Genomic DNA, 19655 nt, shown 5'->3' on the forward strand with positions numbered 1-19655 from the left:
GAACCCTTTTAAAGTAATGCGGTAGATTTTAAAGGTATCCAATCTTCATTCCCCCCCCTCCCCTTTTTTTTTATTTTTTATTGCCGCCCCTGTCCCAATGTTGCTTCTATTTTTTTTTTTACATCATTTTATTTTTATTTATTTTTTTTTTTTGATTTAACCTTATTCTATTTTATAATTATTGTTATTATTGTTGTTTCCTAAAGTTTCAAACTACTTAAAGAAAGAAATTTTCTTTTCTTCTTGTTTCGATCATATTTTATTCTTAAAAAAGACTGTCTTTCTTTACGCTGAGGAAAATCAAATCAAATTAAGACTTAAACAGAAACAAGGAGAACTTAGATATTACAAATTAAAATTCAAACAGAAACAACAAGAATTACAAAAATTCAACGCAAATAAGCACCTTTGGAAATTTGTTTTGAAACGACAAGAATTTAGAAAATTACAAATTTAACGCAAATAAGCACCTTTGGAAATTTGTCTTGAATCGACAAGAATTTAGAAATGATGGCAAACATCCAACTTTGGAAACTGTAAATCGAGGGAAACATCCACCTGATATTATAGCGTTCAAGGTTATTTCAATGATTGTATACTTGCAGAGTTTCCATTGCACTTGCGTATTTTTACAGTTTTGCGTGTGTTTTCATTTGTTTTGTTGGTTTCATTTTGGTTGTGGCCCTTTTAGAGTTCCAATGTCCTAGAGGTCCAAGTATGTTGTTGTTACTCCATCCGGTGCCACCTTCCTCTTGGGATAGAGGTAAGTGAACGCAGTCTTCACCTGCTGGTAGGTGTGCATGCCGTCCTCCCGCATCCGGAAGCCGCGGTTGACCCCTTCCCCGGCTTGCTGTGTCTGAAGCGTATCCAAGTATCGCCGCTTGCTGATGTTGTTGGTCCTTTTGTTGATCCCCTTGCAGCTTACCTTATCTTGGTCACCGAAGCAGTAATACGTTTTGCTGCAAAGGGCGACGATGCCGTCCCCCTCCCATTCGACTTTGAAGAGGCCAGGTGTGCGCTTGTCGAAGGCACGATGGGTAGGGGTGTCGTTGCGGGGAAACCAGGATGACTTCTCACGCTGAAACTGGTCCCGCAGATGTGGCTTGATGATGTCCTCCAATCTCTGCGCCGAAATGGCCATGTACGCAGAATCAGTGTCCATTTCGCAGAGCTGAAAATCTGCGGGATCAATGAACTTCAGGAGAAAGTCAAAGTAAAATTGGAGCATACGCAGTTTGGCATATTGGTAGACGAAGAAACCAATTTGCAACGGGAGACCCAGGCGGATGGCTTTTTTGTTGAGCTCCACCTCATATAGTTTCTCGTCCAGTGTATGGAGGGCACGGAAATTGGGCAGGTTGATGAGACGAGATGCTGCTTCATCGCTGTGTGCAACTTGAACTTGCAGGTGTTTCTCCTGGTTGGTCACCGTCTTGCCATAGGCGGAATTCCCCAGGAGCTTCATGGTGTCTGCGATGATTCCTTTAGACGGGTCGACGTCACCGTCCCTCCTGGCGTTGCTGACCGCCTCCCCGAAGGGTTGAAAACACGCTGCCTGCCCATACTGAATGAACTGGTAGATATGTGTAACGTGAAGACCATGTTGTATGTACCACCGTAACAGCGGAGAGGCTAGTAGAATACGGCGACCAAACATACTACCGATGAGGCTGCGGCGAGGTGACTTCATCAGACCTTCCCTCTCTGCATACTCCCGCATATGGTCCCCAATGTCCTCGCGGCTAATCTCGACGTTCTTGAAGATGGGCGGCATTTCTGCAAACGTCTCGCGAAGTTGGGCGGGTACCTCGATATCGCACTCCACCAGGCCGAAGAGCTCTTCGTTGACGACTGCATCCAGGATGCCACGCTGGTTGAGTGTCTTATGCTGGTGAGGCAGTCTTCTGGAACGGACAAAGTCAGCGGCGTTGGCATCTTCCTGTTGCAAGCGAGTCCATTCACATTCCCACATCTCGACCAGACTATGACCCTGGGCCCGGATGTAGGTGGATATCTCCTCAGTCTGTCGCCTCAGTTCAGCACGCGGCAGGTTCTTCACAGGGTTGAATTCTTGGGGATTCAGATGACAGCGATGCCCGTGCCAGAAACAGCCATGGAACTGGTAAACGGTATTGTTCTCTTTACAGAAGCCGTCTACTGGAATTGCCCTCGACCCCACTCGCTTTTCACCGCGGTTGAGTTGATGGCGAATGAAGAGACCATCAGTGTGTGCCACCCACTCCAACCATTCTGATGCCTTGGCTCCCCACTTGTGGCTCGGCACTGGCTTGAAGTTGTCTTCTTCTCGTCGCCTGATAAAAGTCCCGACCGGCATTGGTTGCATCAAGGACCACAGATACAAGGCGTTTGCATCAAACCCGACGATATTGGCACACTGCTGCGGTCCTCCTCGAATCTGTGTCTTCCCCCTCTCATGGTAGCGGTGGAACACTATGGACGGGCCCCCGACAATGTTCTTTTTCAGCAGGTAATACAAGTCCTTGTTGGGCTCGTCGATGAGGGAAAAGGATATGTTATCTGCGAGTGTCAAAAACAGATACTGCAAAGAGAGGCCGGGTACAGATATGGCTGTCTTGAACATGTCCATACGCCGTTCTTTGTAAAAGTTGAACATCTTCTGGATGGCGTCCAGAAACGGGAGCACGTCAAGGTTGTTGTACCATACTAGCAAGTCTCGCAGTGTGGTCATTCCTTCGTCCCGCCAAACTTGCTGACAGTAACGGTAGTCCTCCTCGGTGATGTTTGTCTCCTTCAGTGTGCTGAAAAACGCTTCGTGGGGTGGCAGTGCAGTTTCGTGAAGCTTGTTCAGGTTTGTCATGTACTCATACGGAAAGAAACCCTTATCGTGTGCACAGTCATATGCTTTTAGAAACTTTTCGTAGGAGTACCCGGGTGCCAGATAATTAGAGATGTCAAGGAACTTCAACTTCTTGGTTTTCAGGGCCATGTAACTCCCACCTCGTTTGATGACCATCTCCACAGGGTCGCCGGCCTCCTTCAGTCTTAGGTAGAGGTGTTTTTTGATGACATTCAAGTCGTATTTACTTGAATTGAAGCCGATCACGGGAAGTTCACCAAGATAGTGCTCCAGTTCCTCCCGCAATTTCTCCGCAGCTACTTTCTTGGTTGGTGCGGTGTCATCTCGTGCCCGCGGTTGTTTACCCTCTTGGTTCTGTTGGAGCTCGACCAGTTCTTGGATACGGCTGAAAACATCCTCGAACTTCTCGGTCAAATTGATGAATGCCGCCTCGCTTATTTCGTGGAGATAGTTCACCATACGCCCCACCAGACTTGCGGGGTCACCATCACTCACAAAACATCTCGCGGAGTCAAAGTTCGGGACATTGCTGGCGACACTGACACTAAGCAATTCGTGGCGATTGCACCATGTAAGTTTTTCCTGGCCGCCATTTTGATCCACGTTGTCGAAGTAGCATTCGTAGTCGTAGGTCGCCCTGTAGGGGTAATATTTTAAGTTCTCTTCGACGTCGATGCCTGCTTCCTCCAGCTTATCAAAAATTGTATCCGGTAGGTTGTACACACCGCCGGGGAATCTGTGTTTTACATTAACATTACATGTGGGTACATGACGTTGAAGGTTGGATGATCTGTTGAAAATCATTCTGCATTTTTCACACTCGTACGTTTGACTGAATTTATTTAAGTCAAAAATGTACGAAAAATGTTCTTGGAACAGATGCAGGTGGAGGTTGGCGGCATATCGTCGATGAGAGCGGCGGATGAGGTGTACCCTGGTCTGTTGGCGGTCGTCACCATTGTCCATCTGCGTCAAGCTGTAGACCTGAATTGTGACTTCGAAGATTCGCTCGGCTTCACTTAGGTCTTCCATTGTAACACCCCGGCTGATTTGTCTCCCCGTAGATCGCTGGAAAGTTTCGGCAAGATCCTGGGTTGTCCTCTCCAACCCCCTCAGAGGCGCCCCTCGGTTCAGCGCCAGACACCGGAAAAAGCAAAGATTATCGTTGTATCTTTGCCAATTGTTTGGATTGTGTGTAAGATTATGGAGACCTCTATTGTTCTTGACAAAGTCAGGTAGGCTTTGCGGTGGAGCTCCAATGTAGAACTGCGGCATTTTGTTCACATAGACGGCAAGATTGGTCAGCACCACGACCGTCCATTTTGTGTCTGGGCGTTGCTGCCGGGCATATTCCACAACATCCAATGCTTCCAGAGCCTCGATCAAACTGTCCATATCTCCCTGGCTGCCGATGGTAAATGGAATAGAAAACAGTTTCGCATTGTTATGAGACGGGTGGAAATACCGCAGCTCACCAGTTTCGTTGTGCCGCAAGATGAATCCACATGAAAGGTTGACCTTCACTCGGCATGTCAGTTTCTTAAATATTCCATTCATGATCCGCATGAATGAAGCCTCAGGGCGATCCATTCGTATATTATAAATGTCCTGAATCACCCGACCGATTCGATGATGGGTCCGGATAGCGGCCCAATTGTTTCTGTACACACGGCCGACTTCGTCGTCGTCTACTTCCATTTCTGCGGGGAACTCCTCGGGGTCATCTCGAAGGGGGTCGGGGGCATGACGCACAAACAGGCGAATATTGGTGAGGGCAACCAGCGACCAGTCTTTAAAATGTCCACGAACAAAGTCGGCAATGACTTCATCCTCAAACTGTTCCAGGAAGTGACTGTCAAAAGACACCGGTGTTGGAAAAAATCTGACTGAGTCTGCATCGAAGAAACGGAGCTCCCCCGTCTCATCATGGCGCACAATAGCTCCAAACGAGACGTTGATCAACTGCTCGTGGTCTGTCAGATTACTGAGTATTTTCTGGGCAGTGTTTCTGTGGTTTTTAGATGACTGCACGACACGAATGTTGTAAATGTCCTCTACTGGATGACCCGTAACCTGGAAGGCACGAATACTCTCCCAGTTGTCCCGAATAATGTCAGTTAGGCCCAAGTCATCCTCGTCACCCTCTGGGTAAACCAAAGGATCTTCCTCAAATCGATCATCGATGGGTTGTGGGGAGGGCTGAGTCGGTCTCTGGCCGGTGTGTACTCTGGCGTAGTGGCGATGCATCGATTCAATGAGAGGAAAAGCTTTACCGCAACCGGGGCATTTGCGAGGATTGTCACTGGTGGGGGCTGGGGCTGGGGCTGTGGCGGGCGGAGGAGCTGTCATAATCTGCTGATTGCTATTGGCGATGGGATGAGCAGGGGCGAGCGTGGCTGGGTCGGGCCAATGGCTGCATCCAGGCTGGTCGTCCGGCTGATGATGAGCACCATCTGTAGGCTGGACTGGGGGTTCTGGTCTTGAAGTACCGCTGCGATTGTGCGGTGCAGTAGTAGCTGATGATGTTGGCCTTGCAGGATCGGTGCGCTGCTGGTGTTGAGAACACCTATGACGTTTCATGTTGTCGGTGCGCCGGAATGATGCACCGCACTCTGGGCAGGATACAGATTTGACTGTGGTGTGGGTGGTCTTGTGTCGTCGCAGGGCATCTCTGCGAGTGAATGTTTTATTGCAGACTAAACATTCGTGCACACCTAGAACTCTCTTCATCTTCTTGCGCTTCGACGGAACTTCAAAAGGAGTCTATAAAACAAACAGTACAAGATACAATGAAATATTAAAAGGATATTACGTGGTAGATAGAGCAGATGTGATTGCGACTAAGATCAAACGGGTTGTGAGGGACACATGCCAGTGCTTAACCGACAGTGTATGAGCGGCCGTAGGTTTTCATTCGTGTACCGACAAATAAACGATCAAAAAGACAACGACGGAGTGTCGGCATGTCCAGACTTGTCTTAAGCGCTTTATCGCTGGACAATAATAACAGGCATGACGTCATGAATAAGCGTGGACAAGTTATCGCATGTATATGCACGAATAAACAAGTGGGGGAATTGGGAAAATGTTTACATACCTCTTCGACTCCGTTGTCTAATTCAGGAGCTGCGCAAATCGGTCTCAGAGGAGGAAAATCATCAGGATTGTACACGAATTCACCATCCTGTTCGAACAGAACCAAACATTACATTTAGTTTACAATTACAATACAACACCCATGGGGGGGGAATATTTTATTTTATTTATTTATTATTATTATTTTTTTTTCTTTCAAAATATAGCAAGAAAGCTAATAAAGTTAAAATCGAAATTGTTTTTATGTCTACCTTTGCATACATCTCGTCGGCGATGCGCTGAATCTCCTCCAGCTGACTATTGGTGTAGTCGGGACTCTCCCATGGAGTTAAAATCGAAATTGTTTTTATGTCTACCTTTGCATACATCTCGTCGGCGATGCGCTGAATCTCCTCCAGCTGACTATTGGTGTAGTCGGGACTCTCCCACGGCTGAGACATAACTATAGTTATTAACGTTGGTAGAACAAGGCTGCAAAAAAGTTGACTCGGAAGGGATGACAGATGACTCTCGGAGATCGGATTTGAACTGGATCGTGCGTTACATCCATGTTATATCCTCACCAGAGGAGGACCATGTTTGGGGAAATACCTGGCAACGACAATCAACAATCTTTTTAGACGCGGACTTTGGGGCCAAGATGCGCAAGAAGTGATGTTTGTTGTGAAAGTCTCTCTGGCAACCACGGATTTGCGAGGCGAACTCAGCTCCTTACTCTTCGTACTTCAACAAAACGCTGAGTGACTGACAGCCGGCCCATAGAAATTGAGACCTGCATCATCTTGTTGAATGCGGATTGGGGAAATACCTTGGCAACGACAATCAACAATCTTTTTAGACGCGGACTTTGGGGCCAAGATGCGCAAGAAGTGATGTTTGTTGTGAAAGTCTCTCTGGCAACCACGGATTTGCGAGGCGAACTCAGCTCCTTACTCTTCGTACTTCAACAAAACGCTGAGTGACTGACAGCCGGCCCATAGAAATTGAGACCTGCATCATCTTGTTGGATGCGGATGTTGCTTAAAAGATGTTTACTGTAGGTGATATTTGTTGTGCAAGTCCCTCTGGCAACCATGTATCCTGCTTGGAGTCCCTCCGGGAACTCCACTCAACCCGCGACTTCGTCCCGGCTTGACGCCATTCGCATAATTTATATGGATCCGTATACGGTCGTCCAGCCAAGCCATTCGGACAGAAGTTTGAACAGAAAATCGAAACAGGTATTTTGCTTTGAATTTTATTTTATTCATTTATTTTATCGATTTGAAAATTTACGCGTCCACTTCGTGACTTCGTCACTCGTTCCCCAACTGGCTAACGCCAGTTGAACACTACCGTGGGGTGAGCCCTCCTCACCACTCCGTGGTTCGGCGTGGAGTCCCTCCGGGAACTCCACTCAACCCGCGACTTCGTCCCGGCTTGACGCCATTCGCATAATTTATACGTATATTATACGTATAATTTATCAATTCTTTTGTTTCACATCAGGTATATGATAATTCACTCCCACCTCACACCACCTCAATACGGTACCACCTCCACCTCAATACGGTACCACCTCATCCCACCTCCACCTCAATACGGTACCACCTCAATACGGTACCACCTCATCCCACCTCCACCTCAATACGGTACCACCTCAACACGGTATGATTTTGCTCACAATATACTACTTACTGCGCTTAATTTTCTCTATTTTGCCATTCCATAAAAAGGACCACTTAATTCTTTCCATCTTTTTAACCACATCATCTGGACAAGATAAAACTTTTCCATAATAAGAGAGGCAACTACCGAAAAAAGAGTTTACAACAATAGCTCTACCTTTCAAAGTTAAATTTCTGATTGCCCATTTGTCTAGAACAGCACTCATCTTACTGACACGAGGACCCCAGTTCCTCTCGACGCTATCGTCATTCCCGAAATAAATACCGAGAATCTTCAAATGATCGTTCACCCAATTAAAACCACCTGGAGCGTCTGTGCGAGATCTCCATTTCCCTAACCACAGACCATTAGATTTACTGTAATTCATTTTTGATCCAGAACCTCTACTGTAAGTAGAGAAAATATCGTCAAGGATGGGGAAATCGTTATCATCGGTAACAAAGATGGTGGTGTCATCTGCATGTTGAACTATCTTCAAGGACTCGTGACGACTATTAGGAAGGTGAATGCCAGTAATAGAATTGTTTTTTCTTATGAGACACGACAAACCTTCAGCACAAATCGAATACAATAAAGGGGACATGGGGCAGCCCTGCCTAATCCCTCTGCCCACTTTGAAAGGTTCAGAGACATGATTGTTAATAATGATACAACTCGAAGGATCGTTATACAGGACACGAATCCAATTGATTAAATTACCAGGAATTCCCATTTTCTCCATTATCTTAAACATATAATTCCACTCGATTCTGTCGAAAGCTTTTTCTTGATCAATGCTTAGAAGAGCGCCCTCTCTACCTTCATGATTAATATAGTAAATAGTGTCCCTGATAGTCATTAAATTATCTTGAATATTTCTATTCTCAACGCCACAGGATTGGTCTTCGCCTATGATACTGGGCATAATTTTCTTAAGACGATTGGTAATGATTTTTGAAATGATTTTGTAGTCGACGTTAAGGAGACTGATCGGTCTCCAATTTTTTAGGTCGGTCTTTTCTCCCTTGTTTTTGAATATCAAACGAATTAAAGCCATATTCATAGAACGAGGCAGATTCCCGGACGTATTACATTCGCCTATAACTTCTTTAAAATCATCCTTCAAAATAGGCCAAAAGGCTTGATAAAATTCGGCCGTCAGGCCATCGAGACCTGGTGATTTACCCCTACTCATTTGATTGACAGCAAAGAGTATTTCGTCATCAGTAAGGTCACTATTCATTGAGTAAACGACATCTTTGTCAAAAAGAACCTTGTCAACACTGTCTAAAATAACATCACAGTTTTCTTCTTCAATACCACCATTAGAATACAGCTGTCTGTAAAAAGAAATGATGTGTTTGCTAAGACTCTCAATATCTTTATGTTCATTACCGCACTCGTCAACTAAACTTTTAATTAAATTATCCGAATCTCTCTGACATTTGAGAATTTTGAAAAACTGCGAACCTTTTTCCCCAGAAATTTTGTTGATGTGGGATCTAATTCTAGCGTTTTCCAGTTCATTAACTTCCAACTGTTTCAGTTTTTTATTGATGTCGTCAAGAATTTGAGAATTAGGAACATCCTTAGCGAGTTGTCTGTTCATGTCTTTTTGCAGCTTAGTTTTAAATTTCTTACTGGCCTTGTATTTAGCCTCAGCGTAGTACTTCAAAATGGCTTTAATTTTGCCCTTTCCAATATCCCACCAGTCAAATAAATTGTCAAAAGAATTTTTCTGCGTTTTCCAAAACTTCCAAAAGTTAGTCACATAGTCTACACAGGAATCATCACAGAGAATACCGTTATCACAAATCCATCTTCCTGGACCACGATCAGTGGTGCAGCAGTTAAAATTACATGCAAGAACCAGATGGTCGGATAAACCGTTTGAATTGACCTTAGCGTCACTCAAAAAATTATAATACTGACGCGAAATCAAAATATAGTCAATTCTACTGCTCTTTTTAAGACCCCTGTGAAAAAAGGTGAAGCCCTTGTCAGAAGGATATAAATTCCCCCAGACGTCAATGAGATCATTTTCAATAATCAAATTCTGAAACTCAGATTTGCTTTTATCGTTGTCAGAATGCAGATCGATTTGACAATTGAAATCTCCCGCTATAATCCATCTGTCATCTTGTTTGACGTATTTATAAAGATTACTAAAAAACTTTTGTCGCTCATTCATTTGATTAGGAGCATAAACACACAATATGTTGAAAGGAATAGTTTTCCACATAAAATCTCCCCCTACAATTCTCCCTTCGTTATCTTTATCCGGATTGTTTAGATTGAGACCTCTCTTTTCTGATGCCAAAATAACCACTCCCTTAGAAGAACTAGTGCCATGGCTGAAAATTGCATCCCCTCCCCACTCTTTCTTCCAAATGGACTCATCTGAAGCGACACTGTGAGTTTCTTGCAAACAAGCAATATCGAAGTTATCTTTCAGATAGTTGAAAATAATTTGCCTTTTCCCGTAATCCCTGAGACCGTTCACATTAAAAGTGGCCAATCTTAGCATCAGAAAAAGGAGGACAAGACGGGTCACGAATTTCTAGTTAAAAAAACCAACAGAGAAACAATACTTAAAGTGACTTTCCTCTTCCTCTCCCCTTCGTTAGGCTGTATGGTTCTTGATGTTCCTTGTTCTTGCGCTCCCAACTGGTTCTCTTTTTCCTCAATCTTTCAACTCCCCTTCTGGTGTACTTTACTTTTTCCTCAGTTTTGTCCACGGCGGTTACTTGGGTTGCACTAATGACTCGTGAACCAGCTTGACTAGAGTCCAGTGTTGATCCCTGGACCATCTCTAGTGCGATTTCCTCGTTAGGCTCAAAAGTCTCGGGTATGGTTGTCTGGCTAGCAACTGGCGTGGAAAAGGATCCCTGGGTGGCCTCTACTCCAAACCCCGAGATTGTCTCCGGTATGGTTCCCCAAAAGGTCTCAGATGTGTTACCGTGGGAAGTCCCCAAAAGGACTGGCTGATTGACAGCTGATGCAGTTTGCAGACTGGCCTCTTCTGCGAGGATTGAGCTGGTTTCTTGAGCGGTTTCCTGAGTGGCGTTTCCTTGACTGTCCTCCGCTGTGACTCTCTGGTTCATCTCCTGACCGCTTCCCCCAATAGTTTCCAGATGGGACGACTGGCTGGCCTCGTCCATGACAGGTTGAGACGACTCTGTCGTGTCTTCAAAAAGAATTTTCAGATTTTCTGGCCGAATGGATTTTGCTATGTCTGCCGGCCGGTCATCCTGGCTGAGCACACTTTCCGAAAAGGCTTGCTGTACTATATCCTGACTAACCTGTTCTAACTCTTGGCTTACCATAAGTCCTGATTCCTGGTTGGTGTATACGTTCGTCTCGGCCTCTGAGAGCAGACAATCTCCCTGATCTCCTTTTGTCATCTTCCTCTGCTTCTCGCTATCTCCAAATTCTGTAGTATCTTCTCTCTCCCTCTCCTTCCTTTTCCTTATCAACTCGATCTCCATCATATCACTCCAATTTGTTCTCTGTCTTGGTTTAGCTTTGGAGGCATACGTCACTTCTTCTTTTTCTTCTTCTTCTTGATCTTCGTCCTCCATCTCCGTCTCGAAAACGGTCTCAGTCCCCTCGCTATCCTTGTCTCCTTCATCTGGCTCGTCGGAATATTCTGTGTCACCCTCTGTGTCTGTTTCCTTCTGTTTCTCCTCACGTTCATGCCAACTTGCCTGGTGACCTCGTTCCCCACAAACGAAACATCGACCGCGTTGAGGGCAGTCCCGAGCAAAGTGATCGATGCTCTCGCAAATTTTGCATGTTTTTGCCTGCCCCCTGTATCTCACAGGGAGAGAAAAACTGCCGAGTCTTATATAGCTTGGTATCGGTTTGGTCAAATTCTTTATAAGGCAAGACCGCACTCCACTCTCAATCTCTAGGTCGAAATCGTGGTATTGCCTCCTGAGATTGTCTACAGTCCCGTAAGCCGACAGGGCACTTATAACTGCCTGGTCGCTCAGTTCGTAGGGTGCTTTGATATAGACCACTACCGAGGTCGCCACCGCAACTCTCTCACAGTCCACTAGCATGCCGTTTAACATCAGACCATATGTCGCCAAACGATCACAGTTCTTTTCGTTGTCTACTGTTACGTTATACCACCTGTTTTCCAGCTCCGCAATACAACGCATATTTCCTCTTGTCTTCAATTCTCTATTAACAGCATTGTATACATCTTCAGGCTTAACAATACCCTTGACGTGTCGTGTGTTGAAACGCACGGTAAATGGGCGTCGTAGCTGAAACCGTGACGCCATCTTGAATTCACGGCTCCAGCGACCAAACACCGACGAAAAGATGCGGCCTAAAAGGCCTCCAGAAAAAGCGAAAAACCAAACTAACTATATGTGTGAGTTCTACTTTCCTTCCTGAAAAGATTACCTTCAAAACTATTCCACAAAGGCACGCCAAAGGGACTGACAACCTCAAAACCGGCGGAGCTCCAAACAGACACGTCTTGCGCCTTCGAACGCATTTATTTATTTACTTATTTATTTATTTATTTATTTATTTATTTATTTATTTATTTATTTATTTATTTATTTATTTATTTATTTATTTATTTATTTTTTTTTTTTTTTTTTTTTTTTTTTCGTGAAAGTGGAGCCATACAGCTCCATTTATTCAATCACTCAAAATTTACAGCTAGAGGTACAGCTAAATAAACAGGGTTATTACGTTTCCTTTACTAATAAAAAAAAGATAATTAAGTACATGTTTTTTTTAAAAATAAAAAGGTACCATTAAAAGGCTATTGGTTTCCCATAATTTAGAAACAAAAGTGAATCCTTTCATTTTGAACGTAGCAGAGTACCGAATGTTTTGCATAAATTGAACAAAAAGCATTTTCATCTAGTCTTGTATGTTCTCGAAAAATAAATTTCTTCAGGCTTGATTTATACACTTGCAGAACATCACGTGGAGGCACGCTGCCCTTATAGAAAACATATGTACACCTTACTTTCCAAATCACTCTGTGCAGACGTCCAATAAGAAATAAACATAACCTATTCTTAATACCCGTACCCAAAATTCTCATCTTGTCTGTCAAATAGAAACTAACATCTTTCAAATAATTACGAATCATTTTTTCTACAAATAACCAGGCTTCAATATTATAGGGACAAACAACGAAAAGATGGTACACATTCTCCCTCCCTCGGCGACATAAATAACAATTCTCTTCATCTATCAAACCATAAAGCTTTAACTTGTCCTTAGTTGGTAGAATCTTATGTTTCAATTTAAACCAAATATCGTTATCATCAGCATCCAAAAATTGACAGCCTCTCACAGACCAAATAATTTCCCAATCCAGAGAACTGGTGCCGAAAATTTCTTCCCAATAACTCTGGACCTTTGGAGTCTCAAAATACATAAGGTTTAAGCCCTCACAGACAGATTTAACATTGACAGAAGTGACATCATACGATTCGTCATCAAAAAGAAAGACGCTGTTTAACGGATGATTCCCGGGACCTTCTCTATTTTCCGAAACGTACTCATCCTTAATATTTCTTTTTAAGCCTGCTCTAATCCGACCAGCATTAATAGGCAGAATTTTACAAACCATAGTCAAATCCTTGACTGAAATAATGTCATTGTTATTTACGATCTGACCAAGGCAAAAAATTCCATTCGCTTTAAGAACCTTACTATCCATGACCTTTGCAAAGTTGCCAGTAATTACATTATTCTTCCACAGAGGGATGTCTTTGACCTCGTTTACACACGAAGGACAAAAATTTAACTTTCCTTTTAGATGGCTGAAATCTTTGATCAGCTGTTTGTAAAAAGGCTGTGCATTCTTTTCTACAATCTTAGGGTTGGAGAAGATAAACCATCCAAGATGATACGGACCGCTGGCATTAAAAAGACAATATTCGAAAAAACTTTTCCACTTTCCCGCACTATTTTGGAATTTCGTCAAAACATTGATTCTCAAAGAATGAAGTTTGTTCTTAATATCAATCACTCCAAGTCCACCCTTTTTTACAGGTGCACACATGGTACTGCGCTTAATTTTCTCTATTTTGCCATTCCATAAAAAGGACCACTTAATTCTTTCCATCTTTTTAACCACATCATCTGGACAAGATAAAACTTTTCCATAATAAGAGAGGCAACTACCGAAAAAAGAGTTTACAACAATAGCTCTACCTTTCAAAGTTAAATTTCTGATTGCCCATTTGTCTAGAACAGCACTCATCTTACTGACACGAGGACCCCAGTTCCTCTCGACGCTATCGTCATTCCCGAAATAAATACCGAGAATCTTCAAATGATCGTTCACCCAATTAAAACCACCTGGAGCGTCTGTGCGAGATCTCCATTTCCCTAACCACAGACCATTAGATTTACTGTAATTTATTTTTGATCCAGAACCTCTACTGTAAGTAGAGAAAATATCGTCAAGGATGGGGAAATCGTTATCATCGGTGACAAAGATGGTGGTGTCATCTGCATGTTGAACTATCTTCAAGGACTCGTGACGACTATTAGGAAGCTGAATGCCAGTAATAGAATTGTTTTTTCTTATGAGACACGACAAACCTTCAGCACAAATCGAATACAATAAAGGGGACATGGGGCAGCCCTGCCTAATCCCTCTGCCCACTTTGAAAGGTTCAGAGACATGATTGTTAATAATGATACAACTCGAAGGATCGTTATACATGACACGAATCCAATTGATTAAATTACCAGGAATTCCCAATTTCTCCATTATCTTAAACATATAATTCCACTCGATTCTGTCGAAAGCTTTTTCTTGATCAATGCTTAGAAGAGCGCCCTCTCTACCTTCATGATTAATATAGTAAATAGTGTCCCTGATAGTCATTAAATTATCTTGAATATTTCTATTCTCAACGCCACAGGATTGGTCTTCGCCTATGATACTGGGCATAATTTTCTTAAGACGATTGGTTATGATTTTTGAAATGATTTTGTAGTCAACGTTAAGGAGACTGATCGGTCTCCAATTTTTTAGGTCGGTCTTTTCTCCCTTGTTTTTGAATATCAAACGAATTAAAGCCATATTCATAGAACGAGGCAGATTCCCGGACGTATTACATTCGCCTATAACTTCTTTAAAATCATCCTTCAAAATAGGCCAAAAGGCTTGATAAAATTCGGCCGTCAGGCCATCGAGACCTGGTGATTTACCCCTACTCATTTGATTGACAGCAAAGAGTATTTCGTCATCAGTAAGGTCACTATTCATTGAGTAAACGACATCTTTGTCAAAAAGAACCTTGTCAACACTGTCTAAAATAACATCACAGTTTTCTTCTTCAATACCACCATTAGAATACAGCTGTCTATAAAAAGAAATGATGTGTTTGCTAAGACTCTCAATATCTTTATGTTCATTACCGCACTCGTCAACTAAACTTTTAATTAAATTATCCGAATCTCTCTGACATTTGAGAATTTTGAAAAACTGCGAACCTTTTTCCCCAGAAATTTTGTTGATGTGGGATCTAATTCTAGCGTTTTCCAGTTCATTAACTTCCAACTGTTTCAGTTTTTTATTGATGTCGTCAAGAATTTGAGAATTAGGAACATCCTTAGCGAGTTGTCTGTTCATGTCTTTTTGCAGCTTAGTTTTAAATTTCTTACTGGCCTTGTATTTAGCCTCAGCGTAGTACTTCAAAATGGCTTTAATTTTGCCCTTTCCAATATCCCACCAGTCAAATAAATTGTCAAAAGAATTTTTCTGCGTTTTCCAAAACTTCCAAAAGTTAGTCACATAGTCTACACAGGAATCATCACAGAGAATACCGTTATCACAAATCCATCTTCCTGGACCACGATCAGTGGTGCAGCAGTTAAAATTACATGCAAGAACCAGATGGTCGGATAAACCGTTTGAATTGACCTTAGCGTCACTCAAAAAATTATAATACTGACGCGAAATCAAAATATAGTCAATTCTACTGCTCTTTTTAAGACCCCTGTGAAAAAAGGTGAAGCCCTTGTCAGAAGGATATAAATTCCCCCAGACGTCAATGAGATCATTTTCAATAATCAAATTCTGAAACTCAGATTTGCTTTTATCGTTGTCAGAATGCAGATCGATTTGACAATTGAAATCTCCCGCTATAATCCATCTGTCATCTTGTTTGACGTATTTATAAAGATTACTAAAAAACTTTTGTCGCTCATTCATTTGATTAGGAGCATAAACACACAATATGTTGAAAGGAATAGTTTTCCACATAAAATCTCCCCCTACAATTCTCCCTTCGTTATCTTTATCCGGATTGTTTAGATTGAGACCTCTCTTTTCTGATGCCAAAATAACCACTCCCTTAGAAGAACTAGTGCCATGGCTGAAAATTGCATCCCCTCCCCACTCTTTCTTCCAAATGGACTCATCTGAAGCGACACTGTGAGTTTCTTGCAAACAAGCAATATCGAAGTTATCTTTCAGATAGTTGAAAATAATTTGCCTTTTCCCGTAATCCCTGAGACCGTTCACATTAAAAGTGGCCAATCTTAGCATCAGAAAAAGGAGGACAAGACGGGTCACGAATTTCTAGTTAAAAAAAACCAACAGAGAAACAATACTTAAAGTGACTTTCCTCTTCCTCTCCCCTTCGTTAGGCTGTATGGTTCTTGATGTTCCTTGTTCTTGCGCTCCCAACTGGTTCTCTTTTTCCTCAATCTTTCAACTCCCCTTCTGGTGTACTTTACTTTTTCCTCAGTTTTGTCCACGGCGGTTACTTGGGTTGCACTAATGACTCGTGAACCAGCTTGACTAGAGTCCAGTGTTGATCCCTGGACCATCTCTAGTGCGATTTCCTCGTTAGGCTCAAAAGTCTCGGGTATGGTTGTCTGGCTAGCAACTGGCGTGGAAAAGGATCCCTGGGTGGCCTCTACTCCAAACCCCGAGATTGTCTCCGGTATGGTTCCCCAAAAGGTCTCAGATGTGTTACCGTGGGAAGTCCCCAAAAGGACTGGCTGATTGACAGCTGATGCAGTTTGCAGACTGGCCTCTTCTGCGAGGATTGAGCTGGTTTCTTGAGCGGTTTCCTGAGTGGCGTTTCCTTGACTGTCCTCCGCTGTGACTCTCTGGTTCATCTCCTGACCGCTTCCCCCAATAGTTTCCAGATGGGACGACTGGCTGGCCTCGTCCATGACAGGTTGAGACGACTCTGTCGTGTCTTCAAAAAGAATTTTCAGATTTTCTGGCCGAATGGATTTTGCTATGTCTGCCGGCCGGTCATCCTGGCTGAGCACACTTTCCGAAAAGGCTTGCTGTACTATATCCTGACTAACCTGTTCTAACTCTTGGCTTACCATAAGTCCTGATTCCTGGTTGGTGTATACGTTCGTCTCGGCCTCTGAGAGCAGACAATCTCCCTGATCTCCTTTTGTCATCTTCCTCTGCTTCTCGCTATCTCCAAATTCTGTAGTATCTTCTCTCTCCCTCTCCTTCCTTTTCCTTATCAACTCGATCTCCATCATATCACTCCAATTTGTTCTCTGTCTTGGTTTAGCTTTGGAGGCATACGTCACTTCTTCTTTTTCTTCTTCTTCTTGATCTTCGTCCTCCATCTCCGTCTCGAAAACGGTCTCAGTCCCCTCGCTATCCTTGTCTCCTTCATCTGGCTCGTCGGAATATTCTGTGTCACCCTCTGTGTCTGTTTCCTTCTGTTTCTCCTCACGTTCATGCCAACTTGCCTGGTGACCTCGTTCCCCACAAACGAAACATCGACCGCGTTGAGGGCAGTCCCGAGCAAAGTGATCGATGCTCTCGCAAATTTTGCATGTTTTTGCCTGCCCCCTGTATCTCACAGGGAGAGAAAAACTGCCGAGTCTTATATAGCTTGGTATCGGTTTGGTCAAATTCTTTATAAGGCAAGACCGCACTCCACTCTCAATCTCTAGGTCGAAATCGTGGTATTGCCTCCTGAGATTGTCTACAGTCCCGTAAGCCGACAGGGCACTTATAACTGCCTGGTCGCTCAGTTCGTAGGGTGCTTTGATATAGACCACTACCGAGGTCGCCACCGCAACTCTCTCACAGTCCACTAGCATGCCGTTTAACATCAGACCATATGTCGCCAAACGATCACAGTTCTTTTCGTTGTCTACTGTTACGTTATACCACCTGTTTTCCAGCTCCGCAATACAACGCATATTTCCTCTTGTCTTCAATTCTCTATTAACAGCATTGTATACATCTTCAGGCTTAACAATACCCTTGACGTGTCGTGTGTTGAAACGCACGGTAAATGGGCGTCGTAGCTGAAACCGTGACGCCATCTTGAATTCACGGCTCCAGCGACCAAACACCGACGAAAAGATGCGGCCTAAAAGGCCTCCAGAAAAAGCGAAAAACCAAACTAACTATATGTGTGAGTTCTACTTTCCTTCCTGAAAAGATTACCTTCAAAACTATTCCACAAAGGCACGCCAAAGGGACTGACAACCTCAAAACCGGCGGAGCTCCAAACAGACACGTCTTGCGCCTTCGAACGCATTTATTTATTTACTTATTTATTTATTTATTTATTTATTTATTTATTTATTTATTTATTTATTTATTTATTTATTTATTTATTTATTTATTTATTTATTTTATTTTTTTACTTTTTTTTTTTCGTGAAAGTGGAGCCATACAGCTCCATTTATTCAATCACTCAAAATTTACAGCTAGAGGTACAGCTAAATAAACAGGGTTATTACGTTTCCTTTACTAATAAAAAAAAGATAATTAAGTACATGTTTTTTTTAAAAATAAAAAGGTACCATTAAAAGGCTATTGGTTTCCCATAATTTAGAAACAAAAGTGAATCCTTTCATTTTGAACGTAGCAGAGTACCGAATGTTTTGCATAAATTGAACAAAAAGCATTTTCATCTAGTCTTGTATGTTCTCGAAAAATAAATTTCTTCAGGCTTGATTTATACACTTGCAGAACATCACGTGGAGGCACGCTGCCCTTATAGAAAACATATGTACACCTTACTTTCCAAATCACTCTGTGCAGACGTCCAATAAGAAATAAACATAACCTATTCTTAATACCCGTACCCAAAATTCTCATCTTGTCTGTCAAATAGAAACTAACATCTTTCAAATAATTACGAATCATTTTTTCTACAAATAACCAGGCTTCAATATTATAGGGACAAACAACGAAAAGATGGTACACATTCTCCCTCCCTCGGCGACATAAATAACAATTCTCTTCATCTATCAAACCATAAAGCTTTAACTTGTCCTTAGTTGGTAGAATCTTATGTTTCAATTTAAACCAAATATCGTTATCATCAGCATCCAAAAATTGACAGCCTCTCACAGACCAAATAATTTCCCAATCCAGAGAACTGGTGCCGAAAATTTCTTCCCAATAACTCTGGACCTTTGGAGTCTCAAAATACATAAGGTTTAAGCCCTCACAGACAGATTTAACATTGACAGAAGTGACATCATACGATTCGTCATCAAAAAGAAAGACGCTGTTTAACGGATGATTCCCGGGACCTTCTCTATTTTCCGAAACGTACTCATCCTTAATATTTCTTTTTAAGCCTGCTCTAATCCGACCAGCATTAATAGGCAGAATTTTACAAACCATAGTCAAATCCTTGACTGAAATAATGTCATTGTTATTTACGATCTGACCAAGGCAAAAAATTCCATTCGCTTTAAGAACCTTACTATCCATGACCTTTGCAAAGTTGCCAGTAATTACATTATTCTTCCACAGAGGGATGTCTTTGACCTCGTTTACACACGAAGGACAAAAATTTAACTTTCCTTTTAGATGGCTGAAATCTTTGATCAGCTGTTTGTAAAAAGGCTGTGCATTCTTTTCTACAATCTTAGGGTTGGAGAAGATAAACCATCCAAGATGATACGGACCGCTGGCATTAAAAAGACAATATTCGAAAAAACTTTTCCACTTTCCCGCACTATTTTGGAATTTCGTCAAAACATTGATTCTCAAAGAATGAAGTTTGTTCTTAATATCAATCACTCCAAGTCCACCCTTTTTTACAGGTGCACACATGGTACTGCG

The 19655-nt window shown here is 42.6% G+C and overlaps 3 protein-coding genes across 4 annotated transcripts in view; 1 reads left to right on the forward strand and 2 right to left on the reverse strand.

The window, feature by feature from the left end:
- The window catches only part of LOC110987483 (uncharacterized), a 64275-nt gene that overhangs the window by 29380 nt on the left and 15240 nt on the right, over window positions 1-19655 (forward strand). The gene's annotated exons all lie outside the window — the stretch shown is intronic.
- Window positions 402-5156, reverse strand: LOC147795733 (uncharacterized). The gene has a single exon (XM_087131342.1). The coding sequence runs from the start codon at window positions 5084-5086 to the stop codon at window positions 704-706; it is 4383 nt and encodes a 1460-aa protein (XP_086987468.1). The 5' UTR covers window positions 5087-5156; the 3' UTR covers window positions 402-703.
- On the reverse strand, window positions 5185-6574 carry LOC147795734 (uncharacterized). Its single transcript, XM_087131443.1, has 3 exons — window positions 6187-6574; window positions 5906-6023; window positions 5185-5405 (listed from the first exon to the last, which is right to left on the reverse strand). Exons 1-3 carry the CDS (start codon window positions 6373-6375, stop codon window positions 5185-5187), a joined length of 528 nt encoding a protein of 175 aa, XP_086987569.1. The 5' UTR covers window positions 6376-6574.

This window comes from Acanthaster planci, linkage group LG21, assembly GCF_054643075.1.
Source record: "Acanthaster planci isolate LZ-2023a linkage group LG21, COTS_SCS, whole genome shotgun sequence".
Taxonomy (NCBI): Eukaryota; Metazoa; Echinodermata; class Asteroidea; order Valvatida; family Acanthasteridae; genus Acanthaster; species Acanthaster planci.

What these genes read in the sequence shown, in the direction of transcription:
- LOC147795734 (XM_087131443.1), bottom strand. Translation starts at nt 6,375, where the DNA reads ATGTCTCAGCCGTGGGAGAGTCCCGACTACACCAATAGTCAGCTGGAG. An exon ending in CCGACGAGATGTATGCAAAG is followed by an intron (nt 6,024 to 6,186) that starts GTAGACATAAAA and finishes CTGTTCGAACAG; the next exon opens with GATGGTGAATTCGTGTACAA. An exon ending in TTTTCCCAATTCCCCCACTT is followed by an intron (nt 5,406 to 5,905) that starts GTTTATTCGTGC and finishes GAAACGTCATAG; the next exon opens with GTGTTCTCAACACCAGCAGC.
- LOC147795733 (XM_087131342.1), bottom strand. Translation starts at nt 5,086, where the DNA reads ATGCATCGCCACTACGCCAGAGTACACACCGGCCAGAGACCGACTCAG.